At 36.1% G+C, this 21,852-nt stretch overlaps 1 protein-coding gene across 9 annotated transcripts in view; it reads left to right on the plus strand.

Moving 5' to 3' along the window:
- Positions 1-16,571, plus strand: part of LOC120424840 (phospholipid scramblase 1-like) — a 34,122-nt gene extending 17,551 nt beyond the window's left edge. The window contains exons 1-7 of one of the 9 annotated variants that reach the window (XM_052710961.1): positions 2,107-2,124; positions 2,291-2,310; positions 2,760-2,919; positions 14,878-15,368; positions 15,437-15,595; positions 15,656-15,701; positions 16,016-16,571. In XM_052710961.1, the coding sequence (XP_052566921.1) occupies positions 2,293-2,310; positions 2,760-2,919; positions 14,878-15,368; positions 15,437-15,595; positions 15,656-15,701; positions 16,016-16,059 (918 nt within the window). In that variant the 5' untranslated portion in view covers positions 2,107-2,124; positions 2,291-2,292 and the 3' untranslated portion in view covers positions 16,060-16,571. Of the gene's footprint in view, positions 1-2,106; positions 2,125-2,164; positions 2,311-2,747; positions 2,920-9,194; positions 9,977-10,139; positions 10,289-10,570; positions 10,572-14,877; positions 15,369-15,436; positions 15,596-15,655 lie in introns of those variants that run through there. The other 8 variants (XM_052710960.1, XM_052710959.1, XM_039589076.2 and 5 more) reach the window with 8 other exon arrangements.
- Positions 16,572-21,852: the final 5,281 nt, after the last annotated feature.

Consider the following 21,852-nt stretch of genomic DNA (forward strand, 5'->3'; position numbering starts at 1 on the left):
GTCCTAACCAGGTCCCAGTACCGAAAAGGACCTAATAAAAAAATAATTTTATGAAAAAAAAAAAAAAAAAAAACATCAAAGTGTCTCACTCACACATGAAATGGAACAGGAAAAAAAAACAAAGGAGGCCCACCACCAAGTGTGAGTGGAGCAGCTGTTTTTTTTCCCCAGCCTTGACGTCGATAAAGCAGTTTGTTTTTGTTCGAGCTTTCGGCGAAGCATTAAACCGGCATCACTGTGCGCCACTTGAAATATTTCTCAAGGGAAAAGTGCTGATTAAATGTTTTGAAGCATTATTTGCTGGTATTAAATGCCAATATAATGCTGATTTAATGCCGCTATTAAGTGCTTCGCGGTTACTTGGGACAAGCACTAAATTGAAGTATTAATTCAGTACTAAATCAGCACTGGAATGTTTTGAAGTAGTAAATAAGCTTTGCGAATGCTTCAAAGTACCAAAACTTTGGAGCATTACAACTGGTATTAAATCACCATTTACGACCTTGAAAATGTGCTTCAAAGCATTTGATGTTTATCAACAAAGTAACCCATATGTTCTCTATCCGATCTATCAGTTCCTCTTAGATTCCAATATATCTATTTAGTTTTTCTTCCAGTTAGTTTTCCTTCAGCTAGTTTTCCTTCAGTTAGTATAACTCGCCTTCCCACAAAGCCGTCGTTTCTGGTTGCACCGGAAGCAAAGCAAGATCGCCCCAGCAGCTGGACACCGAGTTGCGGCTGAGGACAAAACGCAAAGGCCAGCAGAGCCAACCAAGACCCCTACACAATCCCCCTTCCCTTCCCACGCCTTGTCTTTAACATCAATCCCTTCCCTACTAACCCCGAGTAGGCCGCGGGTAATCGGCTCCCCTCCCACTAACATTTACACACAAGATCCTCTGTAATTATTAAGTCAAATGTAATTACAAAAGCCGACTCGGTCCTAACCAGGTCCCAGTACCGAAAAGGACCTAATAAAAATAATTTTATGAAAAAAAAAAAAAAAAAAAAACAAAGTAACCCATCGATACGGGAAACATTTCAACCAGGCACGCTCTTATTGACTTTAATCCTTCTCCCGTCATACCGTTCCAATAAGCGTGCGGTCTAAGGCGCAGTTCCCCAAGTGTGCATCAGTTTTATTTTTGCATGGACTGGGTTCAATTCCCGCTGATTGAAGTGTTTTTTTGTTTGTTTTTTTTTTGTTGTTGTGGGAAACTGCAGCCTGTAATGAAGCCAAATTTTTCAAAATCCCATAGCACAAAGGACATTATCAAAAGTTCTCTGATAAATTGAATGACTTTTCTCACAAGCAAAAAGCTGCTTTCCGGAAGTCTGATACACTTTGTGAAATTTTGCCAACCGTGGACCTAGCACTCCTCGGAAAAGCAGTTCCCGTTAGCCGTTAGCCAGTGCTTGTCCCTTTTAACCCGTAATTAATTTGACTGCACTTGACTGGATGGCCGCAATTTGCTGAGTGATAATCGATAATTTCCGTCCAACGAAATGACAACGGAAACTCGAAACAGCAGAAAGAAAGTCTTAATTAATGTTCGATGCATCAACCACATCGATTAAAACTTTCAAAACAAACACCCATTTCAGAATACATCAGTTGGCTGGCGCGCATCCTGGAGATCGACGAGAAAAATGCAAGAATAACATCAAAGTGTCTCACTCACACATGAAATGGAACAGGAAAAAAAAACAAAGGAGGCCCACCACCAAGTGTGAGTGGAGCAGCTGTTTTTTTTTCCCCAGCCTTGACGTCGATAAAGCAGTTTGTTTTTGTTCGAGCTTTCGGCAAAGCATTAAACCGGCATCACTGTGCGCCACTTGAAATATTTCTCAAGGGAAAAGTGCTGATTAAATGTTTTGAAGCATTATTTGCTGGTATTAAATGCCAATATAATGCTGATTTAATGCCGCTATTAAGTGCTTCGCGGTTACTTGGGATATGCACGCAAGTAAGCCTCCTCATGAAGTGCGCTTACTAGGAATTGGTTTTGATAAGGATCGAATCGAAAAGTTTTGTCACTAGTTCAGTAGAATAGTAGCACATTTCAGTACCGTCGTCGGGAGTCGTCGTTAATAGTGCAGTGTTCATTAGTGATAGCTTTTTTGGTATCAGGTCCCAAACTTTCGTGATAAAATTGTTGGTATTTCCTATATTAATTTGAATTAATTTAAAATTTCTTACTTCCCTGTACAATTTGATTTGTGGAATTTTGAGACCTTAAACCAAAGAAGTTACACAGTAATCATTTTTCATTGGAATAAATACACTAAGAAATGGAGCCAAGTAAGGAAGTAAGGTTTTATCTCTATATTTATAAACAGATATTTTATTAAAAATACATCAATATTTAAGTCCGCTCTAACCAATTAAAAACAATGGTGTACTTTCATAAACATTTTAAAATGCTTCTATAAATAGTAAATCAATTAGTAATTACTTCGATTACACTCTTGCACTACCTTTAGTTTATCATCAACGGCTAGTGACTAAACGCAAACTTACTCAAACTGTTAACTTCGTGTGTGACTCTAACTGTATATGACAACTCACACATATTGGTGAATAAATTATTACATTTGTATATAAATGCTTTAACTGTTGTACCATGTTCTCTTTCTCTCTCTTTCTCTCCAACATTTTTATATCTCCACGACCCACATGCAAAAACACAACATGTATATCAAACGCCCCCAAATCTCACCCCCCAAAACACTATTGACCCCCAAAGTACTACTTTCAGTCATCGCCGTACCCTCCGGCTGGCCCCGGAATGATGATGTCCCCACCGGGACAGTATGCTCCGGCTCAACCCTACGGAGCCTATCCGCCACCGGTTATGGTGCAGCCGGGTGCTCCGGGAATGGCCCCGGGTCAGCCCCAGCAGCAACAGCAGCAAGGAGGTGAGTTTGTGCGATGATTAAGTTATCAATTTGAAGTGTGCCCTTTCTTGGGCCAAGTGGCGTACGCGGAAATCACACACCTTATCGAACTGTTTGAGGAAGTTATTCGCGTGGCGATACCTAATTTTGATGAAGTATCTTGTTGATAAGATAAGGAAGTTATGGATACAATCTGCGAAGGAATGTGGTTACCCCTATCGAAACACATTTAAAATTAAGAAAATCAAATCCGTTTTCAAAATACCGTATTTTTCCTGTCATTGTGGAAAATTGCTGTAAACCCGCTGTAAAATTTATTTTTTTAGCATCATTTTAAAACTCTAACATTGCATTTACATTTACATCAGTATAAATTCAGACAATTTTCGGTTACATTCTGTCATTTGACGTACCGTAAAACGGGGTGACTTTGATAGCCGGGGTGACTTTGATAGGTTTGAGATTTTTCCGCAAAATGAAGAGTACAAATTAAAAACGTACGGAATGGTTTGGAACCATACTGACCATGGTAGAGAAGAACTCAAAGTACCTCAAGAAGAACTTTTCATAACATTTTTAAAGATTTAATAAGTTAGTTAACTAGCATTAAGAAAATGTTGATGAAAGGCATTATTTCAAACTTCTCAAAGTGTCATGATTTTCTCAATGAACATGATTTTGAATCGGAAAATGGTATACATTTTCGGATTCTTTGAACAATTTTCCACTAGGAGAAAGTAAACAAAATTTGTAAATATTAAATAAAATGTGTTTTTGAAACATAATTCAAAAAAATCTCCAAATGTATACGCAATTTCAGTTGAACAAATTTCATATGAAATATGAAAACTTGTGATTCGTGCTTCGAATTCAGTTTAAAATGTAATATAAATCGATAATTTTATTAACAATACTAGATTTAACGAATTTCAGGCCAAATTCCGACTTTTTAAAAACTTTATATAATACTTTTATGTATTTTGTTAAAAAGCCTAAAAACTTAGTTAACTTAATATAAACATTGATTTTTTTTCTTGAAAACTATATCATCAACCTTAGTGATGGTTCATTTAACATAAAAATAAAGTTTGAACTCCTATAACCTGATTTTAACAAGAAAAACTATGACTATCAAAGTCACCCCGGAATTTAAAATGAGAATTTTTAACGTAAATATTTTTCTGAGCATTATAAAAAAATACTTTTTCCAGATATAGTGTATGAACTTTGTGTGGCTTACCCCAGTACATGTTTTAAAAATAATAATCTTGAGAAAAACCTTTCCAGTTGGGAATTATTCCAAAAATAAATTGAAACCCTATCAAAGTCACCCCGGTTTACGGTACAGTCATCCCACATAGTTCGGAACACTTTTGTGATAATTTGTCAATAGCATGCCAAATACATCATTTCTGGTGACCCTGCTATTTTAGGACATTTATTTGTATATTCTCTTGCTATATCACTTAAAAAACAGCATTTCAAGACTATTTTATCCTGAGCAGCAAAACACTGCCTGTTTCATAATTGTGGGATGTTATTGTGCCTCCCACAATTGTGGAACAGCTGAATTTAACTGATATTTTCACAAAAAAATGTTATCAAACCATTCATAAAACATTACCAAGCTTGTGTTTCATTGGTTTCAGTGTGTGAAGTCATTATTTTGTAAAAAAAATATGTACTCATGGAGAGAACCAAAGTTTGTTTACATCCGTAAGAAAAAAGTGTTCCAAATTTGTGGATTTCAAGGGTCTATGTTTTTCTTTAAAAACTTGATATAAAACCTATAAAAAATTATAATCGGTCAATACATCAAACGAAAGATCACAAGAAAAGATTTCACATGAAGGTATAAGCAGATCATTATGTTCAATTATCGATTTGCTATGATTTTTTGAACATTGGCCGATCTTGAACTGTTCCGAATGAATATGAGGGATAACTGTAAAAATCATCAATGTGTCAATTTTTGTATTATAAAGTTCTGCTCGGAAGTTTTCCATTTGTTTTGAAAAGATCTAATATTTTACAATGAACAATTAAACAATGAAAAAAATAGGCTTTTGTTTAAGGGGTACCGTAAAACGGGGTGACTTTGATAGCCGGGGTGACTTTGATAGGTTTGCGATTTTTCTGCAAAATGAAGAGTACAATTAAAATACGTACGGAATGGTTCAGAATCATACTGACCGTGGTAGAGAAGTGTACAAAGTACCTCAAGAAGAACTTTGCATAAAATTTTGAACTGTTTAAAAAGTTAGTTAACTATAATTAAGAAAATGTTGATGAAAGTCATTATTTAAAACTTCTCAAAGTGTCATGATTTTCTCAATGAACATGATTTTGAATCGGAAAACGGAATGCATTTTCGGGTTCTTTGGACAATTTTCCACTAGGAGAATGTTAAATAAGTTTGTAAATAATAAAAATTATGTGTCCTTGAAACACAATTTAAAAAAATATCCAAATTTATAGGCAGTTTCAGTTGAACAAATTTCATGTAAAATGTGAAAACTTGTGATTCGTGCTTTGTATTCAGTTTAAAAAGCAATATAAATCGATAATTTTATAAACAAAACTAGTTTTAACAAATTTCAGGCAAAATTCCTACTTTTCAACAATTCTATGTAAAATTTATTAGTAATTTGATAAAAAGCTTATAAACTTAGTTAACTAAATATAAACATTGATTTTTTTCTTAAAAACTATATCAGCTACTTTAGTGATGGTACATTTAACGTACAAATAAAGTTTGAACATCTTAAATATGATTTAAACAAGAAAAACTATGACTATCAAAGTCACCCCGGAATTTAAACTAAGAATTTTTAACGTAACTATTTTTCTAAACACTATTGAAAAAACTTTTTTTCCGAAATAGTGCATGGGCTTTGTGTGGCCTACCCCAGTACATGTTTTAAAAATAATAATCTTGAGAAAAACCTTACCTGTTGGAAAATATTCTAAAAACAAATTGAAATCCTATCAAAGTCACCCCGGTTTACGGTAGTTTTGGTCCCTGATCACCCCTTCCATTTTCGTTTTTTTTTAACTCAAGGAGCTATTACCGCAAACAAACAAATCGACGGTAACATTTCAAAAGGCATCATGTTCATTTTGACACTTTCTGGGTTATTGCATATTCTGAAAGTACTCCTAATAAGCTACCTCTTCACCAAAAATGAGCAAAAGTTACTTCAGTAAAGTCTGTTAAATCATGATTTTAAATAAAGTAACATAAACAAAATCTCTGCCATCAGCAGTGCCTGTTTATATAGCCCTGTCAATCTGTCAAACAAAAGACTACATGAACCTAGTGACGAAAAAAAAGCAACATGAACAAAGCGCCATGTACATTCGGCGAAGAAAAACGAATCATAACAAACCGCTCCCCTCAATGACAGCAGGGTGATATAGACGTTGGTGATTTCAAAAGAAGTTATGTTTGTTTTTCTCAAATAAAATTACGGAACTAATGGTTTATTGAATTTGGATGATCAAGTATCAATAAAAGCAACGTTTTCCATCGTTTGTTTTCATTAGAACATCTTATTTTGCTTTTATATTAAAATGGGAATTGAAAATGGATGCTCAACATTCTAATGCGTTTTTCTCAAAACGCATGGTTTGTACATGATGCTTTTTGAAATGTTGGCGTCGAAATACACTCGCACTGTTTCGTGTTTGACAGTTTGCCAAACTAGCAAACTTGTGACGTTTGTACAAACAAATTCAGGTAAACAAACAAAGCAGGCGAACTGGCAAAATGTCAAAAAGTGCGAGTTTGTTTGTTTGCCGTAGTGTAATAGCTCCTTCAGACACTTTTTTTAGTAGATATATCCCTATCTTATCGCTTTGATTTTAAGATTATTCAAAAAAAAGCTAGAAATCTATCTAGCTAATCTATCTATGTAATCTACGTAAATCGATGCCTCGTTGCTGTACTGTACACTGTATTGTACTAAGCTTGCTGGTTTTCTTATCTAGTTAGCATAAGGGAGCACAGAGGCACGAAATATCATAGGGGAAATATACCCATTTTAATCACACTAAGCCGTTCGACCAATTCTCATCACTTTTGCCGTTTCTGCTATTAAATCAATATTTTCAGATGTTTCAACAATGGAGAGTTGCTTGCTCACTTTTATTTGAGCTATTTATTACTTTGGAACAGTCAAAAACACTTTTTATAAGCTGTAATTCATGATCAAAGTGCTGATAGGCCGATAATAGAAATAGGCTGAGAAAGGGTATAGTTCCCCTACCTACCGGTTTTTTATGTAGTTTTTTGCAGCATTTTTCAATAATTTTATGGTTGATGTTTTAAACGTATAAAACATTTTTTTTAATTTTTATTTTTTTTTTCTTATTGAGTGTTTTTAAAACCGCCTTTAACCAGTGGTATTGCACAAAAGGAAAAAAAATTTTTGTTTATTGGATCTTCAGTTTATCGATTTTTTTTTGTTTTTCCATCAAAACCAATTGTAAACATGCACCGGGCAATGAAACGGCTACGGAAATACAGTCCAGACCTGATAATCCGAACTTTGGACTATCCGAGGTTTGTATGAGACTTCAAATAATAAAATTGGTATTTTCGAATTATTTTATTTCCTTATTTTAACATCAAATTCGAACTCTGCGACCTTATTTTATGCAAATTTAAATTGATGATAACCTTAAAAACATTTCTTAATCCACCATTAGGTGGGTGGTGCCTTCCTCACATTTACAAAGTAATAATGAAAATAAAGTTATGAAAAAAATATATACCTGATACAGACTTTTCCAGAAAACATGCAGGCTCTCATTTGAAGCAATGTGGCAACCGGGCGTTTCGCATCGGGCGCGACTCTCGCACGTAAACAAAAAGACCCGGCCATTTGAGGGTATGCAAAAAATCACCCTTTTTTGTATCTACAAAAATCTTTTTCTTGGCATAACTTTTTAAATACTTTACTAAACAATATAAAATTTAATAGGGTCTTAGGGGACCCCAAAACGAACAGAATAAGGCGGATCCGGCCAAAATCGGTTCAGCCAGTTCTGAGATAATCGTGTGGAAAAAAATCGTGTCTAGATAGGTATACGTGAAGGTATATCTAGGAGGTGTATTTAAGAAGTTCATTTTTTGAGTGATTTTATAGCCTTGCCTCAGTGAGGTGAGGAAGGCAAAAATAGTAAATGCATTTTTTTAAATATTGAGTCACCGCCATTTTAGCCGCCATTTTGGATTAAAAAAAATCACATTAGAGAAGTTTTAGCAGAGCAAACAAAAATAAGACAACGAAAACAAAAAAAAAATCGAGATTCGATTATCCGAAGTGAAATTTTTCCGAGCCGTTCGGATAATCTAGTCTAGACTGTCTAATTTAATCTAATCTAATCAGACCCTAGTGCAGCCAATCTTTCGACGGGATCCTGTAGAGCTTTGGTGTCTTGAGAAGAGTTGTTGCAAATGGAAAGGGGCAACTTTTGGTTTGGTTGAAAATTAGGGTGGTTTTCAACTTTTAAGGAATGTTATTGGGATTTTTTTTTGTCTTCTACAAAATTGTTGGGCTTACCAATTCAAGCAACTTTGTCGAAGACAACATGCTAAATATGCGAGAAATTAAAGTTTTACGTCTTTTCCGATCTGCAGTTCCCAAATTATATTTTAAGCTAAAACGTGTACAAGTTTTTAAATCCATTTTGATTTGTTTTGTTCTGTTTGTTCTTTGCTCCCTTACATATTTTTAGGTAATTTTTAAGGGGAGGAGGGCTTGTCCGTTACAAATCTCGAGTTAGTGTTCAAAAATCCTAAGCGCCATTTGTAAACGAATCCATTTTGCGATTTAAGTCTTTTTGTTGAAACGTAATAAGTGAAGCTAACGCGTACAACAGATGCGTCGAAAATAGAATGTCCCCCAAATCTGTGCGTCTATTTACCAATTTAATACTGACTAATATTGACTCAGTTGTGTTTTGATTTGTGCTTTACAGCTAATCCTTACACCCAACTCGATATATTGGATAAGTCTGTGATTAGAGCTGGGCTCATTCGCTGTTTCAAGTTCAACCTCAAGGGTTTATAATTTCTTTAAGTCAATCGTCAATTTCGCATATCATCTTACACCAGCCGTTTTCGCGCTATCAACCAAGGGAAATGACTCTGCCCAAAATTTTCGCGCGATAACAAATTGTTTTAGGATTTTAGAGCTCAGTTTTTATTGTCTGTACGCCTCCGAACGATAACACTTATCTATCCCAATGGTTTGCGTGAGATGGTTTCTTGCCGTGGAATCCAGTTCAGTTTGAACGCCTGGGCGGCTAACTTCTAGTGGCGTCCAATGACCGCCCTTTGAAAGCTGATTAGATTGTGTGGTTCGTTCCGCGGTGATCCGTTGCAACCTGGCCCCTGCGCCAGGGAAATGCAAAGAAAGTTGCCCGTTATCAAGAGCAATTGTGCTCCGCGCGCCCTTTATCAAGCCCCGTCTCCGTGTTCAAATAGTTAGTGTCTATCTACATATAGTTGGCCGGGGTAGAGTGAAGAGATGTTTGTCCAATTATCTCGTTCCGGTGGACCTCGTCGAGCTGTCGCTGCTGCTGCAAGCGGACTCTGATGGAGATTGCTTAAGTGGTACAGATTACTGCCCGGCGCGCGGTTCCGAGATCATCGTCAATTGACGAACCCCAACCTGACTGCGAACAGTAGTTGTGATTTGAGCGTGGTTAAGGGCGGATTTGTAGCGTTGAGTTGAGAGAGATTTCCAGAATCATGAAACCTTCGATGGATCGATACGTCTCAACGATATCGTTGTATCGGGAAGACAGTGATTCTTCACCGGAAGGATCGGCCACCAGGAGCTCCTCGAAAAGTCGTTCCTACAAGCGGTTAAGCCAGCTGCTGAACACCTTCCTGGAGGACAAAATGGTGGAGCTTGGTCGCCAAGTCCGGCAAGTTAAGGCGGGTCATCGATGCACCCTGAAGGGTCTCCTGAGGTTCGTCCCGGGCATGCGAAAGTCTTCGAAAGCCAAAGGATACGATCACCTGATAACGGACGAGGAGCGAAGGTATGCGATCGTCAGGGGAGAAGTGAGGGTGGACTGTATAGTTAAGAACTTGGGAAGACTTATTGTTCGCGATTCGCACGCTGGCTGAGAGCAATGTAATGAGTGAAGGTTGCACTTAAAGTCCGTGTGACGACGACGAGGATGCCCTTCTAGCGCGTTATCTTTGCAGCGCAGGCTGTAAAGTGCAAAGGAAACAATCCAGTTTTGCACGACAGTAGTGTGAGATGTAGTGGAAAAGTCTGTGATATTTCTGGTGATATATAGTGAAGAGGACATAAAAAAATGTTTAAGGCAGAATATGGTTCTACCATTCTGGGGTCAACCTTTTTTGGTCGTAAGTTTGTTATTTGCACTACAAAGGAGCTCCAAACTCACCTTTTAACTTTCAATGGAAATTTTTATTATGGCTTGTGTCATTCAAGCCAAATGAATGCCGCACTAGGGTGTCAATAAAAATAATCGACATCAGGAATAGCTTCTGACTTCCTTTCCTGCCTTAACCCTCTAACGCCCATGGTTACTCCAGACAGGGTTACCAGGTCAAAATTTGAAAAATCTGGCAAAGAATCGAATAAAAAACTGGCAAAATCTGGCAGACAGAAATCAAACAATTCAGAGTGGTGAAGGGGAGGGAGGATATAAATCATTCCAAAAAGGTTGTAGAATTAAGATGGTTTTACTGGTTGTATGGCTACAAAAATGATAATTTGCATTATCTTTATGGAAAACACAATCAATTTTATTTTATTTACATTTTAATTCGTTCATTTTAATCAAAAAGTTGTACAAAATTGGCATAAAGTGAAAAATCTGGCAAAATCTGTCAATATCTGTCACAGAGAAGGGCAAATCTTTATTCTGGCAGACACTTGAAAAATCTGGCATTCCCAGATTTATCTGGCAACCTGGCAACCCTGACTCCAGAGCACCACTAATTTTTGTCTTCAAAACTAAATTTCTCTGCGACCAACCATGAGCAGTTCTCTAGGATTTCGGTCATTCGATTTTTTTTGTATTTTTTAATCCAACTGAAACTTTTTTGGTGCCTTCGGTATACCCAAAGAAGCCAATTTGCATCATTAGTTTGTCCATATAATTTTCCATACAAATTTGGCAGCTGTCCATACAAAAATGATATGTGAAAATTCAAAAATCTGTATCTTTTGAAAGAATTTTTTGATGGATTTGGTGTCTTCGGCAAAGTTGTAGGTATGAATACGGACTACACTGGAAAAAAAATGATACACGGTAAAAAAAATTTGGTGATTTTTTTATTTAACTTTTTTCACTTAAAGTTGATTTGCAAAAAAACACTATTTTTATTTTTTTTTATTTTTTGATATGTTTTAGAGGACATAAAATGCCAACTTTTCAGAAATTTCCAGGTTGTGCAAAAAATCATTGACCGAGTTATGAATTTTTTAATCAATACTGATTTTTTCAAAAAATCGAAATTTTGGTCGCAAAATTTTTTTAACTTCATTTTTCGATGTAAAACCAAATTTGCATAAATTGCACCGTTTTCAAGTTATAGCCATTTTTATGTAACTTTTTTCAAAATAGTCGCAGTTTTTATTTTTTTTAAATTAGTGCACATGTTTGCCCAATTTTGAAAAAAATATTTTTGAAAAGCTGAGAAAATTCTCTATATTTTGCTTCTTCGGACTTTTTTGATACGACCTTTAGTTGCTGAGATATTGCAATGCAAAGGTTTAAAAACAGGAAAATAGATGTTTTTAAAGTCTCACCCAAACAGCCCACCATTTTTCAATGTCGATATCTCAGCAACTAATGGTCCGATTTTCAATGTTAAAATATGAAACATTTGTGAAATTTTCCGATCTTTTCGAAAACAATATTTTCAAAATTTTCAAATCAAGACTAACATTTCAAAAAGGCCAAACATTCAATATTACGCCCTTTTAAAATGTTAGTCTTGATTTAAAAATTTTGAAAATATTGTTTTTGAAAAGATCGGAAAATTTCATAAATGTTTCATGATTTTACATTGAAAATCGGACCATTAGTTGCTGAGATATCGACATTGAAAAATGGTGGGTTGTTTGGGTGAGACTTAGAAAACATTAATTTTCCTGTTTTTAAACCTTTGCATTGCAATATCTAAGCAACGAAAGGTCGTATCAACAAAGTCCGAAGAAGCAAAATATAGAGAATTTTCTCAGCTTGTCAAAAATATTTTTTTCAAAAGTGGGCAAACATGTGCAACACTAATTTTAAAAAATGAAAAACTGCGACTATTTTGAAAAACAGTTACATAAAAATGGCTATAACTTGAAAACGGTGCACTTTATCAAAATTTCACTAAAGTACTTTTGATTGCAAATTTGATTTTACATCGAAAAATGAAGTTAAAAAATTTTTGCGACCAAAATTTCGATTTTTTGAAAAATCAGTATTGATTAAAAAATTCATAACTCGGTCAATGATTTTTTGCACAACCTAGAAATTTCTGAAAAGTTGGCATTTTATGTCCTCTAAAACACATAAAAAAATAAAAATAGTGTTTTTTGCAAATCAACTTTTAGTGAAAAAAAGTTAAATAAAAAAATCACCAATTTTTTTTTACCGTGTATCATTTTTTTTCCAGTGTAGTCCGTATCCATACCTACAACTTTGCCGAAGACACCAAATCGATCAAAAAATTCTTTCAAAAGATACAGATTTTTGAATTTTCACATATCATTTTTGTATGGACAGCTGCCAAATTTGTATGGAAAATTATATGGACAAACTAATGATGCAAAATGGCTTCTTTGAGCATACCGAAGGCACCAAAAAAGTTTCAGTCGGATTAAAAAATACAAAAATTAAAATTTAAGAAAAAATACCGATTTCGTAGAGAATTGCTCCCATTTTTTCAACCTGGTTCAACCTGCATTAGTTTATATAGAATGTTAACTTATAACCATTAAAATTTCATCCAATTCGGTCGATCCAGTTACGAGTAATGGTGAAAAACGTAAAAAATCTCGATTTTGCTCTGTGCGGGAAGGGGTTAAACAAAGGAAATCTACGAAAACGTTTTAAAAACATAAAAGAATGGATTCCCAGAAAAAGTGACATCCTCCTCCCCAAGTGGAAAACTTTGTGTTGGGTTATTTTAAGCAAAATTGGTTGAGCCTAAATTTTTGGAATAATATTTTTCATTCAAAAATGACTTTTTTAAATAGCTAATTACTTTTCCGGATGAGAGTTTCAAAGCTTTGGTATGTTCTACAAAGTGCTTCCAATGAGAATATCACTTTTGTGAATATTCACAAGGAAATTGTGTTTTTCCTACATTAATCTGATTTTTCCCATGCAAACTTCACCATACAATACTATACCTTTGAGTATCAACAACAGAGAAATGTTGACCGATTTTGCTCATATTTGGCCCAGAGTCCTAAAATAGCTCCACGGACAATAATTAGCTAGGAAAGCGAGGTTTTGAAAAAAGTCCCATATTATGAACTCCCTAATAAATATACCTCAGGGTGACAATAAAAAAAATCAACCTCAGGGATACCGCCTGATTTGGTTCCTTAGGCAAAAACAAGTAACTTTAATTTTTTTTTTTTGCGAAATCGGTTAAGGTTTAAGGGTCGCTATGGATCGGTAAATTTGGTGCAAAAACATCTTTTATACAAAAACGTCTTTTTTTAAATCGCTTATAACTCGTCTGGGTTAACTCGGATCGTTTTCCGTTCTTCGACAAAGTTTTTTTTATCATAAAAAATTTCATTTGAATCTCACACTTGACAATGATCCGACACATTTAACGCCACCTTTTGGTGGAATTTTTATTTTTTTTGCTTTTTCTTATATATTTTTTTGCCAATTTTCCCATACAAAGTTCAACGACCAATAGCGACCTTTAAAAACCTTAGGGAACATCCATAAACCACGTGGACACTTTAAGGGGGGGAGGGTTATGGCGATTATCCACGATCCATACAAGAAAGTTATTTTTGTATGGACAATTGTCTACGAAGGGGGGGGGGGAGATTCTCAAAAAAGTGTCCACGTGGTTTATGGATGGTCCCTTAACCGATTTGGCTCAAAATTGGCATAGTTTCTTATTTTTACCTAAAGAATCGAACTTGGGGTATCTCTTGAGATTTTCCAAAATTTTAAATTTTTCTTGCTCCCCTAATACACATATAGATCAAGTCAAACTCAACCGCAAGCTTAAAACTTCGTTATCTCAAGAGATATCAACTAGCACAACAATGAAATGGATGATTTTTATTTAAAATCATCTGGAGAACACCATGTTTATGTTATATTTAAAATTAAATCGTATGTATGTTGAGAAAATTGCATGTAAAGATTTTAATTGCGCAAGATGCACCAATGTTTTATTCCATTCGAAAATCTGATAACGCCATTCAATTTCACGTCCAATTAAATTTTAAAATATCATTCGAGTTTTGTTCTATCATTTTTTTGTTATGGCCATTTGAAAAAGCAGGTTTGTGAAAAAATAAAAAATAAATTGCCAAAAAAAGGAGGGGGTGTCTCATTTGGCTGAATTCGGGATTCTTGCATTTTGCGACAGTATAAACAGCTCCACCAAATTTAAGTATGATCTGAAAAGGTCGATTTCGAATTTGTACATTTTTGTGTACAGTTGGGGTGATATATCAATCGAACTTAAAGTAGCAAGCCCAAGCGTCTGCAGCTAAATGTATTGCGTATTTGTTTCTATTGAGAAGCATGGTGCCTTAAGTTCGAATGATTTACCAAAATCCGATGAAGATTCTTTGAAAAATCATTATTCGGAATTGCGTTGAAAACAGAACATCAACAAGAGTTTATTACATAATTTTTATTGAGATTATTTATAAAGAACTAAATAATTAAATCATAAATGACAAAAATAAATCCAAACATTTCAAAAATCTTCTGGTCATTCCACAGGTGGCTGGATGACTATTCCGCAAGGAATACCGAACTGTCCGCCCGGCTTGGAGTACCTTACGTCCATTGACCAGCTGCTGGTGCATCAGAAGGTCGAGCTGCTGGAGGCGTTCACCGGGTTCGAGACCGCAAACAAGTACACCGTGAAGAACACCCTCGGCCAGAAGGTGTACTGGGCGGTCGAGGACACGGACTGTTGCACCCGGAACTGCTGCGGCCCGGCTCGGCCGTTCGACATGAAGGTGCTGGACTTTTACCAGAACGAGGTGCTGCACTTTAACCGTCCGTTGCGTTGCCAGTCGTGCTGCTTCCCGTGCTGTCTGCAGGAGCTGGAGGTTTCGGCCCCGCCCGGAAACGTCATCGGTACGGTCGAGCAGAACTGGTCCATTTTTACGCCCCAGTTCAGCATCAAGGACACCAGCGGAAACACGGTGCTCCGGATCGAGGGACCGTTCTGTACGTTCAGCATCTGTGGTGACGTGGAGTTCAAGGTGGGTTCTTGGCACTGCGCGCTTGAAAAAGAGCTTGTTTGCAACTTTAGCTGTACCGATTCTTGCAGGTCGTCACCACCAACGGCGATCAGGTGGGCAAAATCTCCAAGCAATGGTCTGGCATTGCGCGGGAGATGTTTACCGACGCAGACCACTTTGGCATTAACTTCCCAATGGACTTGGACGTAAGGGTGAAGGCCACACTGCTGGGAGCATTGTTCCTCATCGTAAGTTGACTTTGATCAGATGAGTTTGAATTACGACTAATTCTCTTTAACTCATTCTAGGACTACATGTTCTTCGAAAAGAAGGGCAACGCTGAACAAGATCGACCAGGAATGTTATAAATTACAACATTGACCGAAAACATTTCCGGTGAAAATACCTCGAACAGATGGATGATGATTTTCAAATCGATAATTTTTTAATTGGTTATTAGCTTCGGTTCTAAAATCGATATCTGTATTCTCTAAAGGTAAATGCATTTAAGTAGTGCATCACGAAGTCGTCATCCAACTGAACCTAGTAATTAGGTTTTTTTTTGATAAACTGAGAGCACAATTCAAATTTGACTCAAACTACTTTTGACTGTTGGCAAACCAACGCATTTTTTGAAAGTTTTATTTTAATTCGTTCGTTACTTTTAGCAGAGCTTTGTTGTTTGTTATGTTGCTTGAATGCATTGAAATAGAAGGAAAGAAACCAACGAGTGCCAGAAACGCAAAGCGAAAGGACCTGAATGAAGCGGCTTAAAAAAGTATATTTAAAAGAAAGAAGAAAAAAAGCAAACAGTTCGCGACGTATATATTTTACGTAATGAAAATCGTATTCATCAACAAGTGGCATCGAAGTGTAGCACAAAATTCAATCTCAAATACACTACTCCACAACATGCAAACGGCTGTTACCGAAACATGCACAACGTGAATTACCAGTGTGTTGTAATTGCATAAAACACTACAATTTACAATTTATATAATAACCTTATAAATATGTTATAAAATCAGCTTGGTGCGAGAATGCAATCGATTTCGGATGCGCAAATGTTTACCCTTATTGTACGAGTTTTGCTACACACTACTCTTAACTTCCATTTACTCGTAGCTAAAATATTTTTCACACTCTAATCTCTACCCTTGTTGTTCATGAAAAAATCATAAAAGTATAAATGGAATCAATAAATCTGTACCACAAAGCATACAAGATCGGTTTTATTTCAAAGCTCAAGGGCAATAAATCTCAGAAAAAAAACAAAGGGACTCTAGGGATTTGTTTTAACGCTCCTCCATCCAAGGCGCCATACTGGCCGCCATCTTGGATTTCTTGATCTCGGAATACTTTGGAATATTCTAAGTGTTCAGCGAACCCAAATTAGTTAAATTTACTTGTTGATCTGGGCCATTGTGTGTTCCCTGATACGAGCGCCTAAAATGAGTTGCTTTGAAGAATTTAGTCGGTGTTACTAGCAAGTTAGTCGGATCAAGTTCGTTTTTGAAATCCTATCGGCTCGAATGCTTCTAGAACTATCAAGATTGGTTGAGATGGAGCCAAATGCGAGCGAGTTGAATTTAGCAAAGCAACTGTTCCGGAGGCTTGGTCACTGTCACTGCATGTAGGGGCAGGGGGGCAGAATGGACCAGGGGGGCAGAATGGGCCACCCTTGGTTTTGGGCTTTAGAATGGATTTAGACAAATTGTAAGGCAAGGGTCTTATAAAGGACGTCAAATAACTTCACCATACCGAAAACGACGTTTGAATTCATTGTATTTTTCGATTTATGAGCAAAAATTCGCAATTCGCAATTTTCAGTGTAAGAACGGGCCTTGACCGATCTTATGCACCAGGTTCCCGACGAACACGCACTGCCCTTACACCTACATCTCACCCTTGCTCTGAGTCAGTACGAGCAGCACGCTAGAACACGCTTTGAGTGTTCGTGCCAGGCATGCACACCTTCTTTTCCGGTTACGCATTTTAACTCGGCCGGGGGTGGTACATTACGTAGGGTTTGATGTAAGTATAAGCGCCTAACCATTTATAGTGTGCCTATCAACTTTCATTAAAGCAAAAACTGTTTTATTTTTAGTTTGAATTCAGAAACTAATTGTTATTTACTGTATATTGTTTTCTCCTGAAATCTTCCCTATTGTTGAGTTATGTTTATCTGTTGCTATTTCTTTTGTCGCGGTGTTTTGTTACAATATTTTGGTCCTAAGCATGTTATTCAAAAGTTTACCAAAAGTACAATAGTAGTATTTGTGTTAATCCTTTAATCATTCCATAAATTGAGTAAGGGCTCAAACCTCACTTGTTTGAAAAAGGGGAAGATTGAAAACAATAGACAGTAATAGAGATTTTTTTTATAAAAATCAAGAATCAAAAGTAAGAGAATGATGAGCGTATTTTAAAGCATAAAAATGAGAAGCTAGATGTATTAGATGTAAAATTAGACATTAGTTAATAAATAGAGATACAAAACAAGCTTAGATTATAGTAATAATAATTTATAGGACAGATAAAGAATTATTCAAATAAATAAATTCGCAATAAAATCAAAAAAAAAAAAAACAAAAAAAAATTAGATTAGGCAAATGATAAATAGACTTGATATTACTAGTACATTAAGAAAAAGTATATTTTTAAGGAAAAAAAAAACAAAACAAAGTTTGTTACAGCAGTATTAATTGGTAAAAAAGAGTGGAAAAGCTTTGATAGATAAGAGAATCAAAAGTTAGTGAAATCAAAATCAAATGATAGATATTAAATAGAAGAATCTGTGAAGAATTGAGAATCAGTAGAGCAAAATAAAAATAGGAGATAGGTGGTACCGTAAACCGGGGTGACTTTGATAGGATTTCAATTTGATTTTGGAATATTTTCCAACAGGTAAGGTTTTTATAAAGATTATTATTTTTAAAACATGTACCGGGGTAGGCCACACAAAGCCCATGCACTATTTTGGAAAAAAAAGTTTTTTCAATAGTGTTTAGAAAATTAGATACGTTTAAAATTATTAGTTTAAATTCCGGGGTTTTTCTTGTTAAAATCATTTTTAAGATGTTCAAATTTTATTTGTACGTTAAATATATCATCACTAAAGTAGTTGATAACGTTTTTAGGGAAAAAAATCAATGTTTATATTTAGTTAACTAAGTTTATATACTTTTTAACAAAATACATATAAATTTTAGGTAAAATTGTTAAAAAGTCGGAATTTGGCCTGAAATTTGTTAAAACTCGTTTTGTTTATAAAATTTATATTGCATTTTATACTGAATTCAAAGCACGAATCACAAGTTTTCACATTTTACATGAAATTTGTTCAACTGAACTTGCCTATAAATTTGGAGATTTTTTTTAAATTGTGCTTCAAAAACACATATTATTTATTATTTACAAACTTTTTTAACCTTCTCCTAGTGGAAAATTGTCCAAAGAATCCGAAAATGCATTCCGTTTTCCGATTAAAAATCATGTTCATTGAGAAAATCATGACACTTTGAGAAGTTTAAAATAATGACTTTCATCAACATTTTCTTAACTATAGTTAACTAACTTTTTAAACTTGTCAAAATTTTATGAAAAGTTCTTCTTGAGGTACTTTGAACACTTCTTTACCACGGTCAGTATGATTCTAAACAATTCCGTACGTATTTTAATTGTACTCTTTATTTTGCGGAAAAATCGCAAACCTATCAAAGTCACCCCGGCTATCAAAGTCACCCAGTTTTACGGTAGCTGAGAATGAAGAGAAGAGAAACCCCATTGTGCGATGTTTCAGGTACATCCACAGCAGTTGACTCAACATACTGCGAATCAAAACAATACCGTCTACAATCACAAATTACTTCCCTTTCCCACATTGTCGCGCCCCTTTCTTTTAGCCGTCTCGACTCTGACCCGCGGTAGTCAAAGGTTTACGATCCGTTTCCACAGGCCACCAGCTAGGTCATCATGAAAACCAAGCCAACGTGGAGGTAAGAAAATAGGACACTCGCAAGGAACCAGAGCTATACTGTTCTGATCAAGATAGTTCGGATGATCAAACAGAACTACGGATGTAGTTAGTTGCGCTCCTTCCAGGATGTTCCTTACGTGGACGTCAACCGAAGAGCACGCAACAAGGGCAGTGCCATTGCATGCTCTTAGGTATCAATCCTTGGCCTGCGATTTATGAGCAAAAATGTAAATTTATTGACAAAACCGCGCAAATGTTGTTTATTTCGAGGTTCTTAAATAAGCTTTCTGAAAAGTTGGATTGTTTGAAAAAGTTTGCTCAATGCTTATAACGTTACTAGATGCTACTACCAAGGTATACAAACAACAACGGAACCTTCAAATCATTTAGAGGCTTGGTGGTGGAAGTGTTATATTAAAATCCACTTGGGGGCAGAATGGACCACCCTTTTTCTGCCTTATAAAAACAATCAAAAGTTATGAAATTTGGATTAAATGGATTATTTCACTCCTGGTAGCTTCACAAATCACGTTCAATGCAACATTAGTTGATTTTTTTGTTGTTTTGATGATTATTTGTAAAAATAGTGTCCTTTTTCAACATATTAACACTATTTTCAAAAATGTTTGTTTTGGTGAGTGACTATTTTTATTAAAGTGGTCTAACTTCATGGAAACTATGTTAGAAAGGTACCTTGAGTCATTTCTTATCTCCCTTCAACGTTGTATTAGACGAAATGGCTTGTTTTCTAAGGTGGCCCATTCTGCCCCACAGGGTGGCCCATTCTGCCCCACAGGGTGACCCATTCTGCCCCGCACCCTGGAAAGTTAGTAGAAAAAACTTTTTTTTTAAAGTGGCTCAAAAATAGTTTTAAGCTAAAAAATTTAATCAACCAAGTATACAACATTAAAGGGAACATCCCAAAGCATAAGCCTACTACACTGAATTCATAAGTTTTCATGTTTTTCTATGGTTTTTGGCGCATTTTACTTAGGCGGGCCATTCTGCCCCCCCTGCCCCTACAGAGTAGATTCGAGAATTTGAAATGAACTGCACCCTAAAGAGCGAATCCGAATTCGTAAATTGGAACAACTGACAGCTGTCAAAAGGAAAGGCGGGGTTTTGAGCTGTCAAAAAATAGTTAGAACAAAACCCGGATTTTATCTGGAGATTTTCAGGACAGTGAAAATTTGACCATTTTCCCGGAAAATTTAATCGGATTTTTCGGTTTTATTGTTAAGCTTGCCAAACTGGACCGTAAAACGCTTTCAGATCAAAAATGTATGTTTTCTAACTATTTTTAGACACGTGGAAACCACGTGCTCGGAAATCTTCAAACAGTGAGGTTGGAATGTCAACTGGTTTTGACGTTTGAATGCTTTTTAATTCGAATAATTTCGAATTAGCGGACATTCCAAGTAGCGAAATTCGAATTAACGAATCCGCTCTGTATAATAGGGTGAAATTTAAAAAACGGACATTAGGGATACCTCCTGGCTCGATTCCTTAGGTAAAAATAAGTATCTAGGCCAACTTTGAGACAAGTCGGTTATGATTTAACGTTGTTAAACGTTGAAGTCTGTATGTCAAAAAAATCAAATTATTTGCTCTACAGCATTGCCTTGGCGTTCTCGATTGCGAGATTCCTACTCGAAACTAGGTGTTCGAAGGCTTGATTGTTGAGGCAATTGCAAACCTCTTTTTACACCTTAGCTTCCATCCACCCCGGGATTAGAACTGACGACCTTTGGATTGTAAGTACCAGCGACTCCACCGAGACAGGACCCACCTGGACTAAGCTAACGACCTAACCTTTTAGGTTAGTTCGGGGCCAACATTTACTTCCCGTCCGACGGAAGGCGTGATCAGACAATTCTCGTCTCGAAAAATGCCACCGGGACCGTCTGGGATCGAACCCAGGCCGACTGGGTGAGAAGCAATCACGCTTACCCCTACACTCAAAAAACCTTTCACCACAAAGTTGCATGAAAATTCCGGTGGCAGCCAGTTTTTGGTCCGGAACAACGTTTTACATGAGTCATGCAACTTCCGCCATGCATTCATGTCAATTCTGATTGATTTTCACGTTGCTTACACTCACACAAATAAATGTCACGTGAAATTCATGCCTGAAAATTTGGAGGCGTGGCTTGCAGTCAGCTGATGGGGAGTTTGCATGATAATCATGCCACATCCGCATGGGAACTGGTATGGAAAAAATCCATGTGCCTTTTCATGCAACATTGTGGTGAAAAATTGTTAGTGTGAGTGAGTGAGGGAAGGTTGCATGATTTTCATGTCTGAAAATTTCGGCTCGCTTGCTGGAGGATTCCGATCATCAGTTTCTTCTCGGCACTTGACCTGGCATGAAGCGCGTTCTGTTCAGCTTAGATTTTTTTTTTCTAAGAGCGTAAATTAGTTCGGAAATGCACACAATTAAATATTTTGTAACGGAGGGTATGTATTTTCTATTTCTAAAAAAATAATTCAACGCTAACTTGTGCGTTTATGTTTTTTTCAGGCGAC

Source organism: Culex pipiens, chromosome 3, assembly GCF_016801865.2.
Source record: "Culex pipiens pallens isolate TS chromosome 3, TS_CPP_V2, whole genome shotgun sequence".
Classification (NCBI taxonomy): Eukaryota; Metazoa; Arthropoda; class Insecta; order Diptera; family Culicidae; genus Culex; species Culex pipiens.